At 43.4% G+C, this 25,091-nt stretch overlaps 1 protein-coding gene across 1 annotated transcript in view; it reads left to right on the forward strand.

Moving 5' to 3' along the window:
• The first annotated feature begins 1,308 nt into the window (after positions 1–1,308).
• Positions 1,309–25,091, forward strand: part of LOC128687929 (cystinosin homolog) — a 32,418-nt gene continuing 8,635 nt past the window's right edge. The window contains exons 1-4 of the mRNA XM_070083578.1: positions 1,309–1,731; positions 9,529–9,669; positions 13,667–13,766; positions 24,656–24,775. Of these exons, the coding sequence (XP_069939679.1) occupies positions 1,421–1,731; positions 9,529–9,669; positions 13,667–13,766; positions 24,656–24,775 (672 nt within the window). The 5' untranslated portion in view covers positions 1,309–1,420. The remainder of the gene's footprint in view (positions 1,732–9,528; positions 9,670–13,666; positions 13,767–24,655; positions 24,776–25,091) is intronic.

A 25,091-nucleotide genomic window follows, 5' to 3' on the forward strand; every position in this document is an offset into this window, starting at 1 on the left:
CAGACGAGGACATAGTCACTGGTAGGCGGGATTCCCCAGTGGAAGTAGGTCTTACCCAAAGAGATGGGTTAGTTGTAGTAGTAGTTGTGAAGGTTATGTACATGTCCTCAGAATCAAGATTCCATGATGTTGCAGTGTCTGACAAGTTGTACAAGAATGGTATACAATACCGACATTCTTGTACAACTTGTCAGACACTGCAACATCATGGAATCTTGATTCTGAGGACATGTACATAACCTTCACGACTACTACTACAACTAGCCCATCTCTTTGGGTAAGACCTACTTCCACTGGGGAATCCCGCCTACCAGTGACTATGCCCTCGTCTGCTACCCGTCCCATTTCCACCTGACGTTAGTATATAAGCCTCAGGCGTCTTGCTTCTGCTTCAGAATCTCCACGACTACGGTGCTCTTCGCACTTACTCCAAGGTTGAGGGACTGATTACCTCATCTTCTGTACATAGTCCTACTGTCTTCAAGTTATGTCCTAGAACTTGTATTGATAAAGCCACTGGATGGCGAAACGTCTATAATAAAGATACCCAGATGTTGCAGATATGGTTAATTATGTCTCCTGGCCATGGAAAGTCACTTTAACTAAAAGTTCCAAAATTGTATTATAAACTAATGGTCATTATTACTCTAAAGAGCCTTTCTGCATTGTAAACAAATAAGTATTCTTTTTATTTCTTTTAAGACAATTTAATATAAAAGATATTAAATTTTGTCGGATTATTTTCTCTTGATTATTACTTACAAGGAGCCTATTAAAATGCTCTTATATACTAAAACAAGTCAGAGCTGTCAATAATATATATAATCCAACACATTGTTACAAGAAGGGAAGACTTTCAGGCTACATATGTAAGATGTATCCCAAACTCCTCGGATTTCTCCTCTCTTCTATAATATACTCAGCGAGACACATAACTTCTCCTTTTTGTGACATGGTGTCAGTTACCAAGGTTTATATCCACGGAATGACCGTCAAAGTTTTGACAGCTAAGCAAGTTACAGTAGTAGTAAACTATATATGTTTATGATCTGGTTACAGTCATAATGGGCATCATTAGTCTTGTATACAGTACCGACAAGATCTTCTAAGAGTGTGATATAGGTAGTACATTCGCCAGTATAATCGCCCTGCCAGGGCCTTTTCCAAGAGATGATCGTGCCAGTGTGATCAGTAACGTAGTCAAATTTTGAACGAATAAACTGCTAAATATTATATTTGATTCGTAAAGGGGAAAAGGAGACACTTTCGATCACTCAATGACTGACTAATATCTAATATTGATTTATATTAATTATATCTTTATTCCAGAGGTGACCTGAGTGACTGTTTTAACATCAGTTTCACGTATGATCCGGAGGACTCTAGTATCGAGCCTATTAAAGGCTTTCCAGTTTGTCCGATGGACCAACTAGACTTTGTCTATACTTTCAAGGAAAGTCCTGCAACTGGGCCCGACAGGCAGACTAGGCAGCCCCAGATAAACGACTTAACCTATCACATCAAGATGCAGGATGCACCCAGCATCCGTCCAAGCACAAGACGTCTGTGGATGTTGGCCAGAGAGTCCCCGAGAAAAAAGAGTTGGCAGCTGGTGAGTCGCAGGGCTGAGTCAAGTCCAGATATTTGGATGGTGAATCTGACGGTGAATATCGTGAGTCGGTGGGTAGGCAAAACCACCCTTGTTGCTGAGGCTGACACACCCGCCCTCGAGTGAGTGAAATTCTTCCTGATTTTCTTTTTTTTGTGTGTATTAGTATTATATTCATGACTTAAGCGGTAAACCTCTGGGGGTATGGGACGTAATCAATTTTGATCCGAAGATGGATTCTTCGGATCGAAAAGTTTTGATCATCATCAATGCTGGTGAAAGGTATTCTTTTATATGTAAATGATTTCAACTTTTCATAACGCATATAATTTTACAAAAATGTTCCTCAGGTTCAAAAGAGCCAGTTTATATAATATATATATTTATAGGATATACCATCACGATAACACTATAAATAAATCATAATTTTGGCTTGTGGTGGTTTTTGCTGCAGTTTATCACACCGCGAATATAAGTTACAATTCTTACGTGTTTATTTACAAAAGGCAGAGTTAAGATTTTTTTTTGTCTGAAATGGCAGTATGTCCTCTTGAATAAAATGTTTAGGCTTTTCTTGAACAATTGTACATTAGTCGTCTCAAAGTTGCTCTATTCTTTTTCACATTTAAGCTTATGATGCAGGACCTAAGTTTACATTTCGGTACATCCGCTTCAGCTGGTACTGCTGGTACTTCCATCAGGTGATGTGCACAGCGTCACTGATAGCTGGTTTTATAAAGACTATCACGTGAAAGAAACACGACACTTCAGATAAAGCAAAGAAAAAAGAAACAAAGAATCCTTTTTTTTTAGATATAGCGAGAAATGGTCGGACCCAAGAGGCCAAACAAAGGGAAATACCAGGGATGGAACAGCGGCGCAACAGTGGGACAATTCAAGGCAATTATGTACTCAACAGGGTCAAATATAAAACAGGCACAAACAGTAGTGGAGAAACCAAGGGTAGGTACACAAGGGGCCATACCAAGTAGTACATACCAGTGGTATTAACTTAAAATACACCGAGCCATAACCCGTGGCCTGGTGGCTAAAGTTCTCGCTTCACACAGCGAATGTCTGGGTTCGATTCCCGGAGAGGGTAGAAACATTAGGAGTGTTTCTTTATACCGGTTATGTATGATTCCCATCAGTAAAATGGGTACATGGGTGTTAGTAGACTGGTTTAAGTCTCATCATGGGACAAAACTAACCTAATTTGCACGCAATGTTCAGCATAACAAGCGACTTTCTATATAGTAGTATGTTAATGATGTGATCTAATAAGATTGAGGGAAAGTGTGGGATAACGGTTAGGAAAAAGGGGATTTTCCATGGTGTGAGCAAGTGTCATTGTTAGAATAAATCAGCCTCACGATCTATACTAAGGTTGTTTCCATTTTTTAATCCATTTAAGCGTGTCTACCTATTCAAAAGATAGTTTGGAGGAGTTCTCTGCCAAGGTTTAGTTGTTTACTTGAGCATATGAAGGCCACTGACGGTGTTACTTTCAGTAACACGACCTCTAATGCAGAGGCGTCGTAAGGCGGGGTCGGGGGGCGGGCCGCCCCGCGTAACACCATTTAGGGGGTGACACCATTGAGCCTCTAAAGAAGGTGACACTAGTGACCAAAACCATGCTGCAGCAACCTAAGAGAAAATTCTTCGTTTGTATATAGTCTATTATAGGATTACAGAGTACAAATAGGCCTATATAGGGAAAATCATTGATTCTGATGATGTGATAGATGATTTTGCAGGATTGAGGCAAGGAAATTATATATCCGATTCTTTGAGATGTTACATGTACTCAAGGTTAAATCGGAACTAATGTTTCTCTTTACTTTTCAAGCTTTTTTTTCATTGTTGAAGATGAATAAATGTAGGATCTGTTGGTGTACTCAAAGTGATATTTGAATCTGTTCCCTCAACATTACTACGATAATTTATTTTATCATTAATAAAGTTCGGTTTATGGCCTTTAAATGTTCTCATTGTTAAACATTAGTCACTGGTCATGCAGCAGTGATGTCACTGGTCATGCAGCAGTGATGTCACTGGTCATGCAGCAGTGATGTCACTGGTCATGCAGCAGTGATGTCACTGGTCATGCAGCAGTGATGTCACTGGTCATGCAGCAGTGATGTCACTGGTCATGCAGTAGTGACGTCACTGGTCATGCAGCAGTGATGTAACTGGTCATGCAGCAGTGATGTCACTGGTCATGCAGCAGTGATGTCACTGGTCATGCAGCAGTGATGTCACTGGTCATGCAGCAGTGATGTCACTGGTCATGCAGCAGTGATGTAACTGGTCATGCAGCAGTGATGTCACTGGTCATGCAGCAGTGATGTCACTGGTCATGCAGTAGTGATGTAACTGGTCATGCAGCAGTGATGTAACTGGTCATGCAGCAGTGATGTAACTGGTCATGCAGCAGTGATGTAACTGGTCATGCAGCAGTGATGTAACTGGTCATGCAGCAGTGATGTAACTGGTCATGCAGCAGTGATGTCACTGGTCATGCAGCAGTGATGTCACTGGTCATGCAGTAGTGATGTAACTGGTCATGCAGCAGTGATGTAACTGGTCATGCAGCAGTGATGTCACTGGTCATGCAGCAGTGATGTCACTGGTCATGCAGTAGTGATGTAACTGGTCATGCAGCAGTGATGTAACTGGTCATGCAGCAGTGATGTAACTGGTCATGCAGCAGTGATGTAACTGGTCATGCAGCAGTGATGTAACTGGTCATGCAGTAGTGATGTAACTGGTCATGCAGCAGTGATGTCACTGGTCATGCAGTAGTGATGTAACTGGTCATGCAGCAGTGATGTAACTGGTCATGCAGCAGTGATGTCACTGGTCATGCAGCAGTGATGTAACTGGTCATGCAGTAGTGATGTAACTGGTCATGCAGCAGTGATGTCACTGGTCATGCAGTAGTGATGTAACTGGTCATGCAGCAGTGATGTAACTGGTCATGCAGCAGTGATGTAACTGGTCATGCAGCAGTGATGTCACTGGTCATGCAGTAGTGATGTAACTGGTCATGCAGCAGTGATGTAACTGGTCATGCAGCAGTGATGTAACTGGTCATGCAGCAGTGATGTAACTGGTCATGCAGCAGTGATGTAACTGGTCATGCAGCAGTGATGTAACTGGTCATGCAGCAGTGATGTAACTGGTCATGCAGCAGTGATGTCACTGGTCATGCAGCAGTGATGTAACTGGTCATGCAGCAGTGATGTAACTGGTCATGCAGTAGTGATGTAACTGGTCATGCAGTAGTGATGTAACTGGTCATGCAGCAGTGATGTAACTGGTCATGCAGTAGTGATGTAACTGGTCATGCAGTAGTGATGTAACTGGTCATGCAGCAGTGATGTAACTGGTCATGCAGCAGTGATGTAACTGGTCATGCAGCAGTGATGTAACTGGTCATGCAGCAGTGATGTAACTGGTCATGCAGTAGTGATGTAACTGGTCATGCAGCAGTGATGTAACTGGTCATGCAGCAGTGATGTATCTGGTCATGCAGCAGTGATGTAACTGGTCATGCAGCAGTGATGTAACTGGTCATGCAGCAGTGATGTAACTGGTCATGCAGCAGTGACGTAATTGGTCATGCAGCAGTGATGTAACTGGTCATGCAGTAGTGATGTAACTGGTCGTGCAGCAGTGATGTAACTGGTCATGCAGCAGTGATGTAACTGGTCATGCAGCAGTGATGTAACTGGTCATGCAGCAGTGATGTAACTGGTCATGCAGCAGTGATGTAACTAGTCATGCAGCAGTGATGTAACTGGTCATGCAGCAGTGATGTAACTGGTCATGCAGCAGTGATGTAACTGGTCATGCAGCAGTGATGTAACTGGTCATGCAGCAGTGATGTAACTGGTCATGCAGCAGTGATGTAACTGGTCATGCAGCAGTGATGTAACTGGTCATGCAGCAGTGATGTAACTGGTCATGCAGCAGTGATGTAACTGGTCATGCAGCAGTGATGTAACTGGTCATGCAGCAGTGATGTAACTGGTCATGCAGCAGTGATGTAACTGGTCATGCAGCAGTGATGTAACTGGTCATGCAGCAGTGATCTAACTGGTCATGCAGCAGTGATCTAACTGGTCATGCAGCAGTGATGTAACAGGTCATGCAGCAGTGATGTAACTGGTCATGCAGCAGTGATGTAACTGGTCATGCAGCAGTGATGTAACTGGTCATGCAGCAGTGATGTAACTGGTCATGTAGCAGTGATGTAACTGGTCCTGTAGCAGTGATGTAACTGGTCATGCAGCAGTGATGTAACTGGTCATGCAGCAGTGATGTAACTGGTCATGCAGCAGTGATGTAACTGGTCATGCAGCAGTGATGTAACTGGTCATGTAGCAGTGATGTAACTGGTCATGTAGCAGTGATGTAACTGGTCATGCACCAGTGATGTAACTGGTCATGCAGCAGTGATGTAACTGGTCATGCAGCAGTGATGTAACTGGTCATGTAGCAGTGATGTAACTGGTCATGCAGCAGTGATGTAACTGGTCATGTAGCAGTGATGTAACTGGTCATGCAGCAGTGATGTAACTGGTCATGCAGCAGTGATGTAACTGGTCATACAGCAGTGATGTAACTGGTCATGCAGGAGTGATGTAACTGGTCATGCAGCAGTGATGTAACTGGTCATGCAGCAGTGATGTAACTGGTCATGCAGCAGTGATGTAACTGGTCATGTAGCAGTGATGTAACTGGTCATGCAGCAGTGATGTAACTGGTTATGCAGCAGTGATGTAACTGGTCATGCAGCAGTGATGTAACTGGTCATGCAGCAGTGATGTAACTGGTCATGCAGCAGTGATGTAACTGGTCATGCAGCAGTGATGTAACTGGTCATGTAGCAGTGATGTAACTGGTCATGTAGCAGTGATGAAACTGGTCATGCAGCAGTGATGTAACTGGTCATGCAGCAGTGATGTAACTGGTCATGCAGCAGTGATGTAACTTGTCATGCAGCAGTGATGTAACTGGCCATGCAGCAGTGATGTAACTGGTCATGTAGCAGTGATGTAACTGGTCATGCAGCAGTGATGTAACTGGTCATGCAGCAGTGATGTAACTGGTCATGCAGCAGTGATGTAACTGGTCATGTAGCAGTGATGTAACTGGTGATGTAACTGGTCATGCAGCAGTGATGTAACTGGTCATGTAGCAGTGATGTAACTGGTCATGCAGCAGTGATGTAACTGGTCATGCAGCAGTGATGTAACTGGCCATGCAGCAGTGATGTAACTGGTCATGCAGCAGTGATGTAACTGTTCATGCACAGTGATGTAACTGGTCATGCAGCAGTGATGTAACTGGTCATGTAGCAGTGATGTAACTGGTCATGCAGCAGTGATGTAACTGGTCATGTAGCAGTGATGTAACTGGTCATGTAGCAGTGATGTAACTGGTCATGCAGCAGTGATGTAACTGGTCATGCAGCAGTGATGTAACTGATCATGCAGCAGTGATGTAACTGGTCATGCAGCAGTGATGTAACTGGCCATGCAGCAGTGATGTAACTGGTCATGCAGCAGTGATGTAACTGGCCATGCAGCAGTGATGTAACTGGTCATGCAGCAGTGGTGTAACTGGCCATGCAGCAGTGATGTAACTGGTCATGCAGCAGTGATGTAACTGGTCATGTAGCAGTGATGTAACTGGTCATGTAGCAGTGATGTAACTGGTCATGCAGCAGTGATGTAACTGGTCATGCAGCAGTGATGTAACTGGTCATGCAGCAGTGATGTAACTGGTCATGTAGCAGTGATGTAACTGGTCATGTAGCAGTGATGTAACTGGTCATGCAGCAGTGATGTAACTGGTCATGTAGCAGTGATGTAACTGGTCATGCAGCAGTGATGTAACTGGTCATGCAGCAGTGATGTAACTGGCCATGCAGCAGTGATGTAACTGGTCATGCAGCAGTGATGTAACTGGTCATGCAGCAGTGACGTAACTGGTCATGCAGCAGTGATGTACCTGGTCATGCAGCAGTGATGTAACTGGTCATGCAGCAGTGATGTAACTGGTCATGCAGCAGTGATGGAAGTGGTCATGCAGCAGTGATGTAACTGGCCATGCAGCAGTGATGTAACTGGTCATGCAGCAGTGATGTAACTGGCCATGCAGCAGTGATGTAACTGGTCATGCAGCAGTGATGTAACTGGTCATGCAGCAGTGATGTAACTGGTCATGCAGCAGTGATGTAACTGGTCATGTAGCAGTGACGTAACTGGTCATGCAGCAGTGATGTAACTGGTCATGCAGCAGTGATGTAACTGGTCATGCAGCAGTGATGAAACTGGTCATGCAGTAGTGATGTAACTGGTCATGCAGCAGTGATGTAACTGGTCATGCAGCAGTGATGAAACTGGTCATGCAGCAGTGATGTAACTGGTCATGCAGCAGTGATGTAACTGGTCATGCAGCAGTGATGAAACTGGTCATGCAGCAGTGATGTAACTGGTCATGCAGCAGTGATGTAACTGGTCATGCAGCAGTGATGTAACTGGTCATGCAGCAGTGATGTAACTGGTCATGCAGCAGTGATGTAACTGGTCATGCAGCAGTGATGTAACTGGTCATGTAGCAGTGATGTAACTGGTTATGCAGCAGTGATGTAACTGGTCATGCAGCAGTGATGTAACTGGTCATGCAGCAGTGATGTAACTGGTCATGCAGCAGTGATGTAACTGGTCATGCAGCAGTGATGTAACTGGTCATGCAGCAGTGATGTAACTGGTCATGCAGCAGTGATGTAACTGGTCATGCAGCAGTGATGTAACTAGTCATGTAGCAGTGATGTAACTGGTCATGCAGCAGTGATGTAACTGGTCATTCAGCAGTGATGTAACTGGTCATGCAGCAGTGATGTAACTGGTCATGCAGCAGTGATGTAACTGGTCATGCAGCAGTGATGTAACTGGTCATGCAGCAGTGATGTAACTGGTTATGCAGCAGTGATGTAACTGGCCATGCAGCAGTGATGTAACTGGTCATGCAGCAGTGATGTAACTGGTCATGTAGCAGTGACGTAACTGGTCATGCAGCAGTGATGTAACTGGTCATGCAGCAGTGATGTAACTGGTCATGCAGCAGTGATGTAACTGGTCATGCAGCAGTGATGTAACTGGTCATGCAGCAGTGACGTAACTGGTCATGCAGCAGTGATGTAACTGGTCATGTAGCAGTGACGTAACTGGTCATGCAGCAGTGATGTAACTGGTCATGCAGCAGTGATGTCACTGGTCATGCAGCAGTGATGTAACTGGTCATGCAGTAGTGATGTAACTGGTCATGCAGCAGTGATGTAACTGGTCATGCAGCAGTGATGTAACTGGTCATGCAGCAGTGATGTAACTGGTCATGCAGCAGTGATGTAACTGGTCATGCAGCAGTGATGTAACTATAGTTTACTACCCCTATCCCCCCGCCCTTGGATTTCATGGGGGTGACACCAAAGATTCCGCCCCGGGTGACACCAACCGCAGCGACGCCTCTGTCTAATGCTTAGAATGTCCAGCTCTTCCCGCATATTATGTATGTTGGTGGTACCCGAACATTCTAGGATGATCGCTTCGTTGTGCAATTATTTAAGAACTTCAGTCTGTGAGAGGACTTAGGCGTGTACAGTCAACTAGCGTTCTGGTGTAGACACGATACAACTGTTTTTTGTCCTACAATTTTGACTAACAATCTTTCCAGTGCAAAAATACAACGGGCTTTCGTTTCAGACTGAAAGGGCGACACTGTGGTACCTTGTTTACTGTCAGACTACTGCTTGCTATAAGTTAGAAAATGCATTTTGCAGTTTTTGTTATTTGTACATTCCCACATGGTTTTGCTGAATAAATAATGAAGTTAATTTTACTTCCCAGTGTTACCGACGCTTTTGTGCAGATAACTGTGATTCGTGACGCAACACTGCAGGTACTCAGTGACGTCCTGGGATGGACTTACACCATCGCCTGGAACATCTCCTACCTTCCCCAGGTGTGGCTCAACTGGAGAAGGAAGAGGTGCGTTGTCAACACTCATAGCTCACTAAGTCACTTACTAAGGTCTTACCGGAACAGGAACTTATGCATGTGGGGCCCCACCAGAGACACTGACCCTCCTGTACTCATTTTTCTTTCAGTCGAAGATTGTTTACCATTTTCCACGAATTTATCATCATACTTTTCATGAACGATATCTTGAAAATGATTTACATAATTGTTGCTGTTCTGTATATCTTCCTCCATAATCTGTGCATGTGTACCTAGGGTGATGTCTCCTCTGGTCTCACTCCCTTGTTAATACTCACTCGTAGTCTCTTTACCTGATCTGGGTTTTTTTTTCAGTATTTACCATCTAATTCGCCAGGGATGAGAAAATAACTCGTTTCATTTAAAGCCATTATATACACACTCTAGAACACTGTATTCAGTACATCATCCATCTCTCCCCGGGATTTAGATTTTTATAACCTTCAGTGTATTTTATTTTACATATATTTTGGTTAGAATTTTTTTTTTTTGTTAATGAAACCTAGGCAAATATTAGCACTGCCTTGTATGATATTACCACAACCCATGATTATACAGAGTGGCACTCAGGTGCCAGGATTATACAGAGTGGCACTCAGGTGCCGGGAGGCCCATGTGACCTGAACCTCGAACTCGAAGGGGACTTTATTATTGTTTTATTTATATAGCTTTTTTTTCCTTTTATTATTTTTTTTATTTATTCTACCTCATCGACCGTCTCCCACCAAGAGAGGGTGACCCGAAGAAGGAAATACATTTACCATCACTCATTCAATCGTTGTTTTCCAAAAATGTGCTGACATCACACCTCAGATTACCCTCTAACTGCAGCATTCCTCCAGCCATCTAGGATGTAGCCACTGTGCCATTCCATCTCTAGAACTCGAGTCTGACTAACCAGCTTTCCTGAATTTCTTCATAAACGTAAACTTCCTCACACTCGTATTCTTTTTCTTGGGGGGGGGGGAGGGAAGAAATTGATACCATGCTTCATAAGCATAGAAGTATCAAGCTATGTGCAAAGTCTTACTAGTTCACGCCGTGTATTTTCCTTTTTCTCTGATCCAAGTTGGACCTGAGGGTGTGTGCCTTACTTTGTTTTCAATTTTTTTTTTAATTTTTCGTCACTCCACCTCGTCTCTGGCACCACTGGAAGTGCTGAGAGGAATGACTGTGAAGCTCAGACAGTACTGAAGTGGAAATTTTGGATATGCTGTAAGATGAAAATTAAGACACATGTGCAGCATCTGGGTATATATAATGTATACATTTTGCCATCCAGTGGCTGTATCAGTACAAATTCTAGGACATAATTTGAAGACAGTATACAAAGATGAGATAATCAGTCCCTCATATTGTTCTGTCTTCAAATTGTCCTAGAATTGGTATTAATACAGCCACTGGATGGCGAAACGTCTATATTAAAGATACGGTAAAGATACCATGCATGTACAATATGCTATAAGGTTATGTGTGGTGTAGACTACATACACTTTGTGTGAAAGGTTTCAGAATTAGAGACTAAGCAGTGAGCAATGTAGATTGTGATGTGAAAATAATGTCAGAGGTTAATATAGCTAAAAAAAAAACAGAAATGTTATTGAATGCGTAAAGTGAAGTGAAAACAAGGACAGGGTCCCTGGTTATTACTAAAATAAGGCACAAAATTCTATTGTGCTTTATAACTGTGTATAAGAAGGAAGGACAGTCTTCACAAGTGTGTTGTGAAGATTTAGTTGCCAGACTGCATTAGTTAATCACAATGCAGTTGGAAATTTCCGCTGATGACCTTACAATTAAGTGTCATGAGGTGCTCTTAATCAGCTAAATGCAAGCTGAGGGTCACTTAAGACCTTTCCTAGTGAATATGTTCTCTGATTACCTTCATTAAGGAATCAGATCCAGGAAACTGTGGCTCTGGCATGAACTTGGAGACATGAAGTCTTTGAAAACACGAATTAGTAAGATGTAAATAAACTCTTAGAAGAGGAAGATGAACCAACTTCAAAAGAAGTGCTGCAGCAGCAAAATTTTCAGTTAGGAGAGTCAGATAAAAGAAAAGATTATGAAAACTTGATAAAAAGTTAACACTGTAGGAGCAATACACAAAATTAGTAAATTTGTAGATTTTTTTTCACAGAAAAGGTTATTATAATCATATTAAGCATTAAACCCATAGGAGTTATACATTATTATTATTATAATCAAGGGGGAAGCGCTAAACCCGGAGGATTATACAGCGCCTGGGGGGGGATGTGGAAGGCATTCAGGCTTAATTCGGGGAACTGGAGCACAGATCCAATTCCCTAAATCAAGAGCCCCTCACCAACATCAAGGAACCTTCCTTGAGGGGATAGGAGTTATACAGTGCTGCATCAATGACGAGGATATTGATAAGTCTCAAAGCAAAGAGCTGAAGAGGATTTTTCAGGAAGCAGTGATGCTTCATCATTACTTTATAAAGTGCTGCAGATTATAACAGAACAGAGATGCATAACATAATACTTGCACTCAGGCTGACTGACAGATTTCAACACCTTGTAAGAGCCCCATCATACTTGATGGAATGTCCCAGGAAAATAATTCACTTTTGTTCCCACTGTTTAATTATCATATAAAATATGATAGCAGCACACTGCTGATGTATCTAGTTGTAAGTTAAACAGGAAGTACATAGTATAATTATAAACTACTGACAAATCTGCAGCCACGTCAACACAAGAACTACGGTCGTCTACCGAAATCCAATAGTTGCGACAGGATCCACAGGCATAACACCAGACACAAACATCTTTATGACATTCCCCGTGTTCGACTAAACCTTTACAAAAATTCACTGTATTTCAAAGGACCTAAAATCTGGAACACCCTACCTGAAAACTCTAGAACTGCAGACACACTCATCACTTTCAAAACTACAGTTAGAAAACATCTTATCTCCCTGATCCACCCCGACAACTAACTACATGATAACCACCTGGTGGTTCACAATTACACTCACTCACCCACTGACTATGAACACAGAAATACTAATCTTAATCTTAAAATAATGAATCCTAACTAGTCATAAGTTTGCCTGTGATACTCCAATATAGACACTTTGTATTGTGCCAAAACAAAAGCATTCACATTGCTAAACTCACAAATTATAATGTAGTCACCTAGCCTTAATATCATAATCTGTAAGGAATTAATGTTAAGAATTAATCTAAGTCTGCCCGAAATGCCTAGCCATGCTAGGTGTCCTAGTGGCCCCCTCTGTAATTAGTAAAGCTCCCGCTTCACACACGGAGGGCCCGGGTTCGATTCCCGGCGGGTGGATACATTCGACATGTTTCCTTACACCTGTTGTCCTGTTCACCTAGCAGCAAATAGGTACCTGGGTGTTAGTCGACTGGTGTGGGTCGCATCCTGGGGGACAAGATTAAGGACCCCAATGGAAATAAGTTAGACAGTCCTCGATGACGCACTGACTTTCTTGGGTTATCCTGGGTGGCTAACCCTCCGGGGTTAAAAATCCGAACGAAATCTTATCTCTCTTATCTTATCTCTCAATATCCAAATCCTGTAAACCCCACATTGTAACCCTTACAGAGAATAAACTTTACTTGATTTGGTTTGAATAAGGCCACATCAACCCTCCTTCCACAGACACTTATGTCAACAAGCAAGGACAACTAGAACAGAAGGCGATAAATTAATTAATTTGTACCTAGGATTTAACTGTGACAAATTTGGAGACCTTTGGAATGTAATTGTGTTTTTTCCCCATGCTCTTAAATTCACATAAAGCTATTTTTCACAAGCTACCTATTTCCAAGAACATAACCCCAATGTTATGATAGTTTACTATCAGAAATAATATTGCTGATATTTGTTATATTTGTTATATTTATTTAAAAGAAAAACTCCAATGAATCATTCAGTACTGTTGCTTTGCATGTATGTACAAGATTCTTCATTTCTGCCTCGTATTCCCTGGGTGCAGTGTGGTTGGCCTGAGTATGGATCAGATTACCCTCAGCATCTTCGCTTGTATCTGCTACTTGTTCTTCAGTGTTGGTCTGTATGCCGTGCCCTTCCTCCAGGTACAGTTGTCAACCCACCTGCCTCATACACTCAGCTTGTATTGTAGATTGTATATCATGAAATACTAAACCCGTCTGGATCATTCAACGCATGACCAAAGCTTAATCCACTGTCCACTAATTATGGCGATGGATCTGATAAGTTAGGCCATGGGTAATAAAAAAATAAAATATTTCTACACGTATAGTATACAGTTGATATAGAAGTAATTATCATGCGTGCCAGACTAAATGCTATGGCATACCCAGGATAGCAATCTCGAGGGGGCTTTTAAGCCAGGATTTCAATATTGGGGCTTAAGCCATGATTTCAGTTTGAGTGGAGGCTTAAAAAAATCAAATTATTAAAAGCATACGATTCTCGGTATATATCACGGTCACTGGTCAATGTAATGCGGTGAAAATTAGCCATTACTTAAAAAAAATAGAGTAGACTGAAGGTTAGTTTAATATGTTTATTATGCACCCCATACCCATCCTGTGGGCGGTAGTCAAAAGATTACAGAGGTACATAATGGTTCTAGGGACTGGGCCTCAAAGTTTTGATAGCTGAGCAAGTTACAGAGGTAATGAACTCACAATTTACAAAGGTAATGAACTCCAGGTAGGTCTAGTCACAATCATGACAAGTTACAAAGGTATTTACAGATTACAGAGGTACACAATGGGTCCAGGGACCGGGCTCCAAAGTTTTGATGGCTGAACTAGGTACAAGGTAATGAACTCACAAGTTACAAAGGTAATGAATACTGTAAGAATGGTTACTTACGTTTATACATGGCTGCAATCATGAACAAATTTTAGAGTAATGAGCAATTCACACTTCCACACCCGGTCACAACTGTAGTGAGTTATTGGTGCAAATGTTGATTGCCGAGTCTCTCTCTCTCTCTCTCTTCACACACACACACACACACACACACACACACACACACACGCACATACACACGCACACTCATACTCACACACACACACTCATACACATATGTGGTAATGCTTTATTTACAGCTAGCAAAGTCAGGGTATTTCTCCAGAATGGTCTGTAATATACCACTGTGGATAAAATACTTAGCCATTTCTTGAACACTGAGTGAGTTTTCTAAATTCATTAATTTTATCGTACTCCAGTACATAATGAGGCAGGGTGTGACAATAATCCATCTGGCAAAGTTTACATTTCGTTTGGTCTACATCTCGTGGTGGTGATTTAACCTGCCAAAGATACTTGTAACCCAGCCGGAGCCGGGCGGTAGTGACATCCAAGAGTCTGCTTATTTTGTTGGATGCACCATAGACATGTGGCTCCTCCTGCATGATAGAATGATGATAGATGGACTCACTGGTGTCAATCTCCCTGAGCCTTAAGTCCATAAAATTCAGCTGAAGTTCTTTTCGTATTATTGTTCTCAAACTACTACCTGACAAGCCAAGATTGTAATCTACTCCCTCTTTGAAAGCATACAGCTTAGAACTGATAAATTGGCTATCATGCATCTGAAGACCAATGTGAGATGGAATCCACAGCACGTGCACTCTGACTCCACTGTCCACAATCCTACCATACCTGTGTCTGGCTTCTGACAAGCATGCCACAATTTATGCTTAATGAGTTGAGAGCATTTATGGATGACAATCAGTTACAATTAAAAACTGTCAATCTTTGATACATAGATGCATTTCAGTGCAAGGAGTATGGCAAACAGTTCTGTCTGAAGGGTAGAGGCCCAATTATTGATGCGTGCTCCAATTTCTTTAAGAGAGCCATCACTCTGTACGACAACAGCAGCACTACCAGCTGCACCAGTGGATTGGTGAACAGAACCATCAACGTAAATAATTTGCGAGTGTGTGTGCTGTGTGACTAAGTTATCAATACAGCTTAAGGCCTCATGTTTGGCTTCAAGGCGAAGTTTTGGTTGTGATTTAAGAAGTAGTTTGGGGGGAAATGGAGGAATGGTAGTTTGGAATGGGGTAATATTCCATGGAGCGGAGAAGTGCCGCTGTTGCCTTACTTGACAGATCATGTATCTGATTCATGCGGAGGTCGGTTCCAGTCTTTTCGATCCATCTGGAGGAGTGTTCACCAGTGCTGAGGAAAGTTTGGAGGGCTTCTGTGCAGGGGTTTGAATGAGCTTGCCTGAGCATATTAACCCCAATTAGGATATTTCTTTCAGTAACACGATCTCTGATGCTTGGAATATCAAGTTCTTTTTGCATATTTAAAATTTTGGCAGTACGAGGGCATCCTAGGATGATCCTCATTGCTTCGTTCTGCAGTTTTTCCAGCCCTCCAAGCTTCCAGTCAGACACAAGAGCAAGTAGTGGCGCAGCATAATCAACCAATGATCTAATATAAGCAAGATACATTTTCACAATTTTAACATTAGCACCATACCTGGGGCGAAGCCCTGCCACAACTCTAAGTGCTCTTAGTCGTTCTTTGTATTGGCGACAAAGTCTTGTTACAACAGGTCCAAGTAGTGGAACCTCAAAGCCTAGATACCTGTATCTGCTTACATATTCTAGAAGAGACCCATCATGCAATTGGAACTGACGAACTGTGCCTCTGTCGAGGAGGACGCCTATCGAGTATCTGTTTTATCAGTAGAGATTATCAACCCCAGGTCCTGACACGAGGCTAGTACATGATTAAGAATGTTTTGGGTGTTGGAGAATCCGGTGGTGTGAATCATTATATCAGCAAAACTAATCACATAATTATGGGGCTGACTAGGCATAGCATTAAGTAATGCATTAATTAGAATATTGAACAGTGTGGGACTGAGCACACCTCCCTGTGGGGTTCCTAATTCAAAGTCTTTAGTTACACTATGTCCCTGGAACAACAGACGATTTTCTGTTGGACAGGTAGCCTTTAATCCAGCGGAGAAGCCATCCTCCAACATCCATTCTGGCAAGTTCACTAATTATTACATGTCGGTTGGCTACATCTAAAGCGGATTTAAGGTCAAGGAAGGTAGTGTAGGAGCTGTCGGTGTGCAGGGTGAGAAAGGTGGCTATGCAATGATGCACGCTCCTTCCATGCATGAAACCATGTAACCGGGGAGACAAATTGTTTGATTCTGTACATAAGATTAAGAATCATTCTCTCAAATGTTTTACACAAGCAGCTAGTAAGAGATATTGGGCGAAATGCATTTTGTTGATTGGGCTTAGGAATTGGAATGATGAGGCTGTTGGTCCAAGATTAAGGGAGCTCCCTAGTTACATAGCTCATGTTATATAATTCAAGTAATGGATTACCTGGTACTCGACACAGCAATCTGAGTATGTTGCAAGTAATACCATCCTCACCAGGCGACGTGGAGTTGCCCTTAGTTAGCGCTGCATCAAGTTCATAATTAGTGAAAGGAATGTTGCAATCTGCCTTACTGAGATTAAAGCAAACAAGTCTCTCCCTTGCATCATATTTGTCATTTAATTTTGCCTGTGTGGTACTGGGGAGACTGTCATAGCTAGATGTAGCAGCCCAAGCACTGACTAACTCATTCGCCCTATGCAAGGGATGAGGGTGCGCGATCTGCCCAGTTCGGTTACCCTTAATTCTACTTATGTCCCTCCATGCCCGGACAAGTGGGGTGTGAGCATTAAGACCGTTGACAATTTTTTCCCAGTCGGTTTGCCGCTGAAGGCTTCTTCAGCCTTTTAACAACTTCAGTCAGTATTACTCAGGCTGGCTCCTCCTCAGGAAAATTAGTGAATAGAAAAACAAACACTTTATTATATAGAAAATATAAAGTGTAAAACACTATGAAATATTGATCCTATTTTTAAAGAAAATGAAAAATATAAATAATCGAATTCAACGCTAATTTAAATGTATATAAAATGTGGGTGTCTGGTGTTGGTGACACTGTTGTTGAAATCGTAGCCGTTGCTTATGGGGGGGGGGTCGCAGGAGTTGACCACTATTGGCTAGATCTTCACAGACTATTGCCGTGAGTATAATATCCCGATGACAGGAAAGCAGGTTCTTTACCACAGCAATGATGTGGGTTATGTCTTGCACTTTCATACAGGTGCACAGGTACTTAAATACAAAATGGAGAAGTCCCTGGACATTAGTCCTTTTCTGCTCGTTGATTGCCAGGTGACCCTCTCTGACATCCAAGCTAGAAAGATAGACAGGTTACCCACTGCTTAAATAATCACTCTCCATGGCAGTGTATATTACTCAAAAGATGTGGTGATTATTACAACACCCAACATAGAGCAAGGCTGAAAGGACTAAGTTTATTATTGGTCAAAAGTGAAGCTTTTAACCAATAAATCCACTAGAATACAAGGCAGGCATGTACTTACAGTAGTGTTGGGAGCTGTGAGTCGAGTGATTTACTGTTTGACCAGAGCCCCACACGTCACCTTTCGAGGGGGGGGGGAAGGGAGGGGAAGGGATAGCGGGAGCTAGACTGACCCTACGTTAACAAGCAGCCGGCAATCAAACTATCACTTTAGGGGTGAGGGAGAAAAGGCGGGAAAAACGGGAGCGTGACTCACCCTACCTTAACTAGTAGTCGGTAATGAAACTATCGTTACTATATCTCTACTCCTATCTATTGAACTTTTCCCTCACATACACATTTGCATCTAGAGTGCTTTACCCCCATCCCCCCACCCCTTGCCCTAGAGGCAGTGAACCCCTAATCATGCACTAGGCACGTCAAGTTCAGTCACATAAAAAAAATTGACGGTTGAGTGTTTTGCTTATCAGATAATGAAACATTCAGTGGTCAAGCACCCACTAACCTACTCCAGGACACTTAGTCGGATTCTGTGATGACTTTCTTCCCTGTGTGATTGTCATGGGGAAGCACTAAACCTGTAGGGGTTATAGTATCTGGGGAATGGGAGGCAATTGGGTCCAGTCCAAGGAAGGGGAGGACTGGTCCATTTCCTTGCATCAAAAGCCTCACTTTCCCCTCAATGGCAACCACGTACTTTTTTCTAAAACTGTTGCCTTGAAACATAAAAAAAAACATTGATTTCTTACAAGTGATTTCAGGATAATTTTTTGTTGCATATTACAGACAGCACTTAAGCTCCTCCTATCTAGTGCAGTTTTTTGTAGATGTGACTGAAAAATGCATCCAAAATTTAAAAGCTTGTAGGAGCCTTCATAGAAAAAGCTCTTTACTTATGGATGTACTTTTACAGTCTCATTCACAAAAAACTAGGAGAGCGAGAAAGAGAGAGAGAGAGAGAGAGAAAGTTTTTTTAGTTTAATAAAGCAAGGTGAATTGTTGTTTGCAAACAATATGTAACCATTCATAATTACAATGGCAAAATATGCAATAATGAAGGCAATAGAACTTTCGAAATGCGGACAAAAATGAGACCCACCCTGCTGATTGTAAAACAGTCATATAATCATGTAGTATTTAATCCAGTGTCAGTCATACATTTGACATTCTTAACCAAAGTGCCTCTTCAAGGGGGGCTCCTTGGCGTGGTGAAGAGGCTCTTGGTCTGAGGAATTAGACCTGTCGGTCTCCTTCCTCAGACCGAACCTAATTACCTCCCAATTCCCCCTTCCCTATCCCATCATCCCTATCCTCCCTTTTCTTTTCTTTCCTCCTCCTCCCCACCCCTCCCTTTTTCCCTTCCTCTCTTTGACCTTTGGGGTTTTTCCCACAGGCGCGCTAGTTTCTAGGTAGGAGAAAGGGTACCGGGGTCCATCCCATTCTGTTGAGGTTCTTGGCGGTGGCATAGTTTGCCGTGGAATCTGGATTGCCTGGGGATGTCTCGATCCCTCTCCGGTATCCCGGAGGGTGGCTTTGGGTGTCTTTCGGGCGACGGGTATATCTCTGGAAGCCACCTTTTGAATTCCGGGGGTGGTGGCCGAAGGAGGTATGCTTTGTGGCAGATATCCGGCCGCCCTCTCTTTTGTCCACCGAGGTAGCTCGGCAGATGTGAGATTGCTATCCCGGATTGCTGGTTTACTGGCATGATGGGTAGGGTATGGCACGGGTTCCATGCTGCATCTGCGCTACTTGCGGTGCTGAGGTCCTCTTGGGCGCGGAGGGAGATTTCTGGCCCTTTCATTCCTCCTAGGAACTATCCCTCCCAGGTTCCCCCTTTTTTTATTCTTTTTTTATTTTTACTTTCTTTTCCTCTTTCTTTTTTTTTCTTAAAAACAAAAAGAAAGAAGTAACCTAACCATGGAGTACCCAATCCATGACCCCACTACCCCCTGGCCTCTTATTGTTACCACACCCCGTTCTGACCTCGCCTCGTCTTTTGGCCACTCTTCGAACATTCCTAAGGCTCCTGTACCTCTTGCTGGTGCTGTTTCCTCACCCGCTTCAGGTACTGGGGCTTCCACTGACTCCTTCGATTTGTCTGACCTCCGCTCTCCTTTGATTATGCTTCCAGCTTCTCCCTCTACGGTGTGGCAATTTTCGAATCGCCAGCCCGTCCCACGTCGGACCGACTCTGGTCCCACTTCTAAACATCAACGACAATCTCCTAATGATGTTACTTCGTTACCTTCCCATTCTACTCAGAAAAGACCAACACGTCATGCACTCCCTCTCCACACTCAGTTTCAGACCACACAATGGACTAAATTCTTTACATTAAAACCGACTTCTTCTACTGCCTATTTTTCCGACCATAGTATTGGCAAAGCGCTTCTCACCACGTTGGTAGAGATATTTCCTTTCATGCTCTTAAGAGTGGTTCGCGCATCATCACAGTCCAGAATTCTACCCAAGCTCATGATCTTTCTCTTCTTTCACATATCGATACTATTCCTATCACTATCGAAAAACATCATTCCCTCAATTCTTATAGTGGTACTGTTATTCTGCCCCATGCCATAGTCCAACAGAATTTCCAGACATGTGGCACTGACATTCTCGAACAGCTGGAACTCCAAGATCTCCTAATTATCAAGGTAGACACTTACGTTCTTCCTGCCCGCGGGTGAAGACGATACCCCTGCAATGTGGCTCGTTTAACTTTTGACAGCCGTGAACTCCCATCCTCTGTTTATGTAGCAGGACATCGGTTACAAGTTCGGAAGGTGATCCCTACACCACAACAGTGTAGGAATTGCTGGCGATTTGGCCACCCAGCAAAATATTGCAGATCTATAGCCGAATGCCCAGTCTGTGGTGCCGATGACCATTCTAATACGTCTTGCAGTCGAACTCCCTCTTGCTTAATTGTCATGAGGCTCACCCTTCGTACTCTCGCCGTTGCCAAGTCTACTTAAATGAGCGGGAAATTCGTTGCCTCAAAGAGGCACAAGGTCTCCCTTATACTATGGCGGTTTCTCATCTCCGCCTCCAAGGAAGACTGCCCCGTGTTTCTTATTCTCGTGTTTCAAAGCATCCCTCCACTTCTGGGGTCACATCTTCTGCAGCCTCCTCTGCGGTTGCCAGTCCCATAGTCACTCCTGTATCTAATTCTTTTGCTGTCCTGGGCTCAGACATCCCTACTTCAACTCCTCAGTCTGTCCTCACTTCTTCATGTCCTCCCTCACAAACCCCGGTATCGACAAGGCCTCGTATGACACCTCCTCCCAATCGTCCCTCTACTTCTCAGAGGCCCAAAAAATCTCCTTTAACCCCTCCTTCCCTTCATCTACCTCCACATTTTACCTTCCCGGTCTCTGTACCTGGGTCTTCCCCTTTCACTGGCTCTGTTACAAGTGTGGAGGTTCATCCTCCTCCTCGTACTGTGCCGTCCTCCCCTGTCCTCTCCCAAGTTTCTTCCTCTTCTGCCACCTCCCAGGTTTCTGCCTCTTCTGTCCCCTCCCACGCTTCTCCAGTTCCCTCCACCCTTCTCCCCCCCCCTACCTTGGTACAGTCCATTACAGCTCTGATCTTTACTCAAACTCCTCCTCCTTCCATCTCCAATATTGTCTCCCATACGACGTCTCTGAACTCCGAAACACTTGAAGCAATCTCTGAATATATTGCAGAGACCAAACCATCAACGGACACTGATCCACCCTCTGTTCTTTCTCTTTCCTCTTCTCCATCTGCGCAACTCCTTTCTTCACAATGCACCGCTCCTTCGCTACTTGAACATTTTCCTTTGCCACCGCATGTGGACTTTTCTAACCCCTCTAGTCCGTAGGTACCCTTACCTGTGGATTTCAGGTATCTTTATCGTTGCCAATCATGACCTATTTACAGTGGAATATTCACGGCCTCAGGGGTAATCGGGGTGAGCTTCAGATGTTGCTTTCCCAGTTTTCCCCTGTTGGTGTTTGCCTACAGGAGCCAAAATTACACTCTGCCGTTATCTATCCTATCTCAGGCTATAATTTATTGTATTCTTCAGATCCTTTTCCTGATGGGACCTTTAATGAAAGTGCCTTTCTTCTACGCACTGATATTCCATACCATCAGCTATTTGTTCGTACTTCGCTGCATTACACAGCAGCCTGTATCCACTTGCATAGGTGGTATACACTCTGTTCTTTGTATCTCTCTCCTTCTCGGGCATTATCTATCCCAGATATTGCCTTTCTTGTTTCGTCATTACCGCCACCACTTCTGTTACTTGGCGATTTTAATGCCCATCATTTCCTCTGGGGGAGGGTCTCACTGTGATTCCCGTGGCATTCAGTTAGAGGCTTTTCTGGACTTTATCCAAGCTGAAGGTGTCCCCCAGGAATGTGTTCTAAGCACAAGAATTTTTCTCCTTGCTATAAATGATTTGGCCTCTAGTCTTCCATCAAATATTTGGTCATCACTCTATGTTGATGACTTTGCTATTGCATGTGCAGGCGCTGACTGTCACCTCATTACAGTTTCTCTCCAACATGTGGTCGACTGTGTTTCCAATTGGGCCACCACACATTGGTTTAAATTTTCCAGTACCAAAACTCACCAAATTACTTTCACTAGACGCTCTGTCATCTCCGATCATCCTTTGTACCTCTATGGCTCCCGTATCCCTGAACGTGATACAGTCAAGTTTCTAGGCCTCCTCTTTGACTGTAGGTTATCCTGGAAACCTCACATTACCTCTCTGAAGGCAACTTGTCACAGCTGGTTGAACCTTCTTAAAACCCTTGCTCATCTTTCATGGGGAGCTGATTGTCGAACTCTCCTTCACCTACATTCTGCCCTCATTTTATCGAAACTTGATTATGATGACCAGATCTATTCAGCGGCCTCTCCTGCTACTCTCTCTAGCCTTAACCCCATTCATCACCAAGGATTACGTTTATGCCTTGGTGCTTTTCGCTCTTCCCCTGTTGAGAGCATCTATGCAGAAGCAAACGTTCCATCCTTATCCGATCGCCATGATGCCCATTACCTTCGCTACTATGTACGCTCTCATGATCTCTGCAATCCTTCCATTTATAGAATGGTCACCGATATTAGTAGACATTATTTGTTTGGCGCCCCTGTTTGCTCCGTCCCTTCTCCCTTCGCCTACATTTGCTCTTGTCTTCTCTTCAGTTACCACCTTTCTATGTTCATGTAGCATCTCACTTTTCCCTACCCCCCTGGGAAGGTCCAGCTGTTCGAGTCTGTTCTTTCTCACTCCCTTGCTCGAAAGCCCAACTGTCTACGGTAGCTTCCCGCTCTCTTTTTTTGACCACTTCCACTCTCGCTCTCATGCCATTGCAGTGTACACAGATGGCTCTAAGTCTTCTGACGGAGTAGGATTCGCAGCAGTGTTTCCGGACAGCGTCGTACGAGGGCATTTACTATCTTCGGCTAGTATCTTGACTGCTGAATTGTATGCCATTCTTGCAGCACTTATCCGTATTGCATCTATGTCTATGTCATCATTTGTGGTTGTCTCAGACTCCCTTAGTGCTTTACAGGCTATACAGAAATTTGATACACCTCACCCCTTAGTCCTCCGTATCCAACTTTGGCTATGCCGCATCTCTTCCAAGCATAAAGATATTGTTTTTTGTTGGGTCCCTGGTCATGTTGACGTACAGGGCAATGAACAGGCAGACACTGCTGCGCGGTCAGCAGTACATGACCTACCAGTTTCATATAGAGGTGTTCCATTTACGGACTATTTTGCTGCATTAGCTACCCACCTTCACACCCGTTGGCAACAACGTTGATCTACTCTGCTCAGTAACAAACTTCAATCTATTAAACCGAGTATACGTACATTACTGGCCTTCTTCTTGTCACTAGTGTCGAGGTTGGGAGACTACTCTCTCCCGTCTTCGCATAGGCCATACTCGTCTTACTCATGGTTATCTCATGGAGAGGCGCCCTGCTCCTCTCTGTGAGAATTGTCAGGTTCCATTATCGGTTAGCCACATTCTATTAGACTGCCCACTTTATCAACGAGCACGCAGAATATACCTCCAACGTCGTCTTCGCTCCGCTGCTCTCTCTTTACCTTCCCTTCTCGCTGATGGACCCACTTTTCATCCGGACTCTCTCATTGACTTTTTGACAACAACTGACTTACTTCAGAGTTTGTGAAGTAACAACTGACTTACTTCACAAACTCTGATGATACCTTCAGCCCTTTCTACCTCAATCTCTTGCTGCCCTCTACCCCCACACTATCCCCTGCCCTGCTGTTTTCTGTAACCTACTGATCATCCCTACCCCCTTCTACCGCCCAATACCCTCGCTTCCTTCCCTACCCTGCAGCGCTGTATAGCCCTTGTGGCTTAGCACTTCTTTTTGATTATAATAATAATAACTAACCAAAGTGGTAAACTGACACTGATTAGGAAGGTCTGTCTATGACTGTTGTGTTTTGTTAAAGAAACAACTGTGTCCTGACATGGGTATTTGTCCCATGATGATCCATTTAGCTGTTAATTAGTAAATGACTCAAAGATGTTTATATATTAAATTGGAATTTAATTTAAAATGGTAGGACTATGCAGAAACTATATGGTATGTTGTACGTGGTTCCAGGAAGAGTTCATGAAGCGGTACCCCAGGCAGGTGAACCATGTCAGACTTAATGATGTGTGTTTTGCTGCCTACTCTCTATGTGCTCAACTGGTAGTAATTATACAGTGTTTTATATATAAGGTACGTAATGATGAGTTTTGCTGTAGTGTAGTGATGAGTGGTGGAGGTGTTTTAATAACATGGTGATGTTGTATTGATTGTTAGTACTACAGAGTATTCATGGAGAAATACTAAACCCATTAGGGTCATTTAGCACCTGGGGAATGGGAGGTAATCAGGTTTGATCTAAGTAATGAGTAGCTCTATTTTTTTTTAAATCGAGAGGCCTTCACGAGCTCTTAATCATACAATAAGCACAACATCTTTGACTTGGTAGGTAGACAGTGGCAAGAGTTGACATGTGGAAATATGCAGATAGCAGCCTTTATTACTCCTA

Source organism: Cherax quadricarinatus, chromosome 10 (assembly GCF_038502225.1).
Source record: "Cherax quadricarinatus isolate ZL_2023a chromosome 10, ASM3850222v1, whole genome shotgun sequence".
Classification (NCBI taxonomy): domain Eukaryota; kingdom Metazoa; phylum Arthropoda; class Malacostraca; order Decapoda; family Parastacidae; genus Cherax; species Cherax quadricarinatus.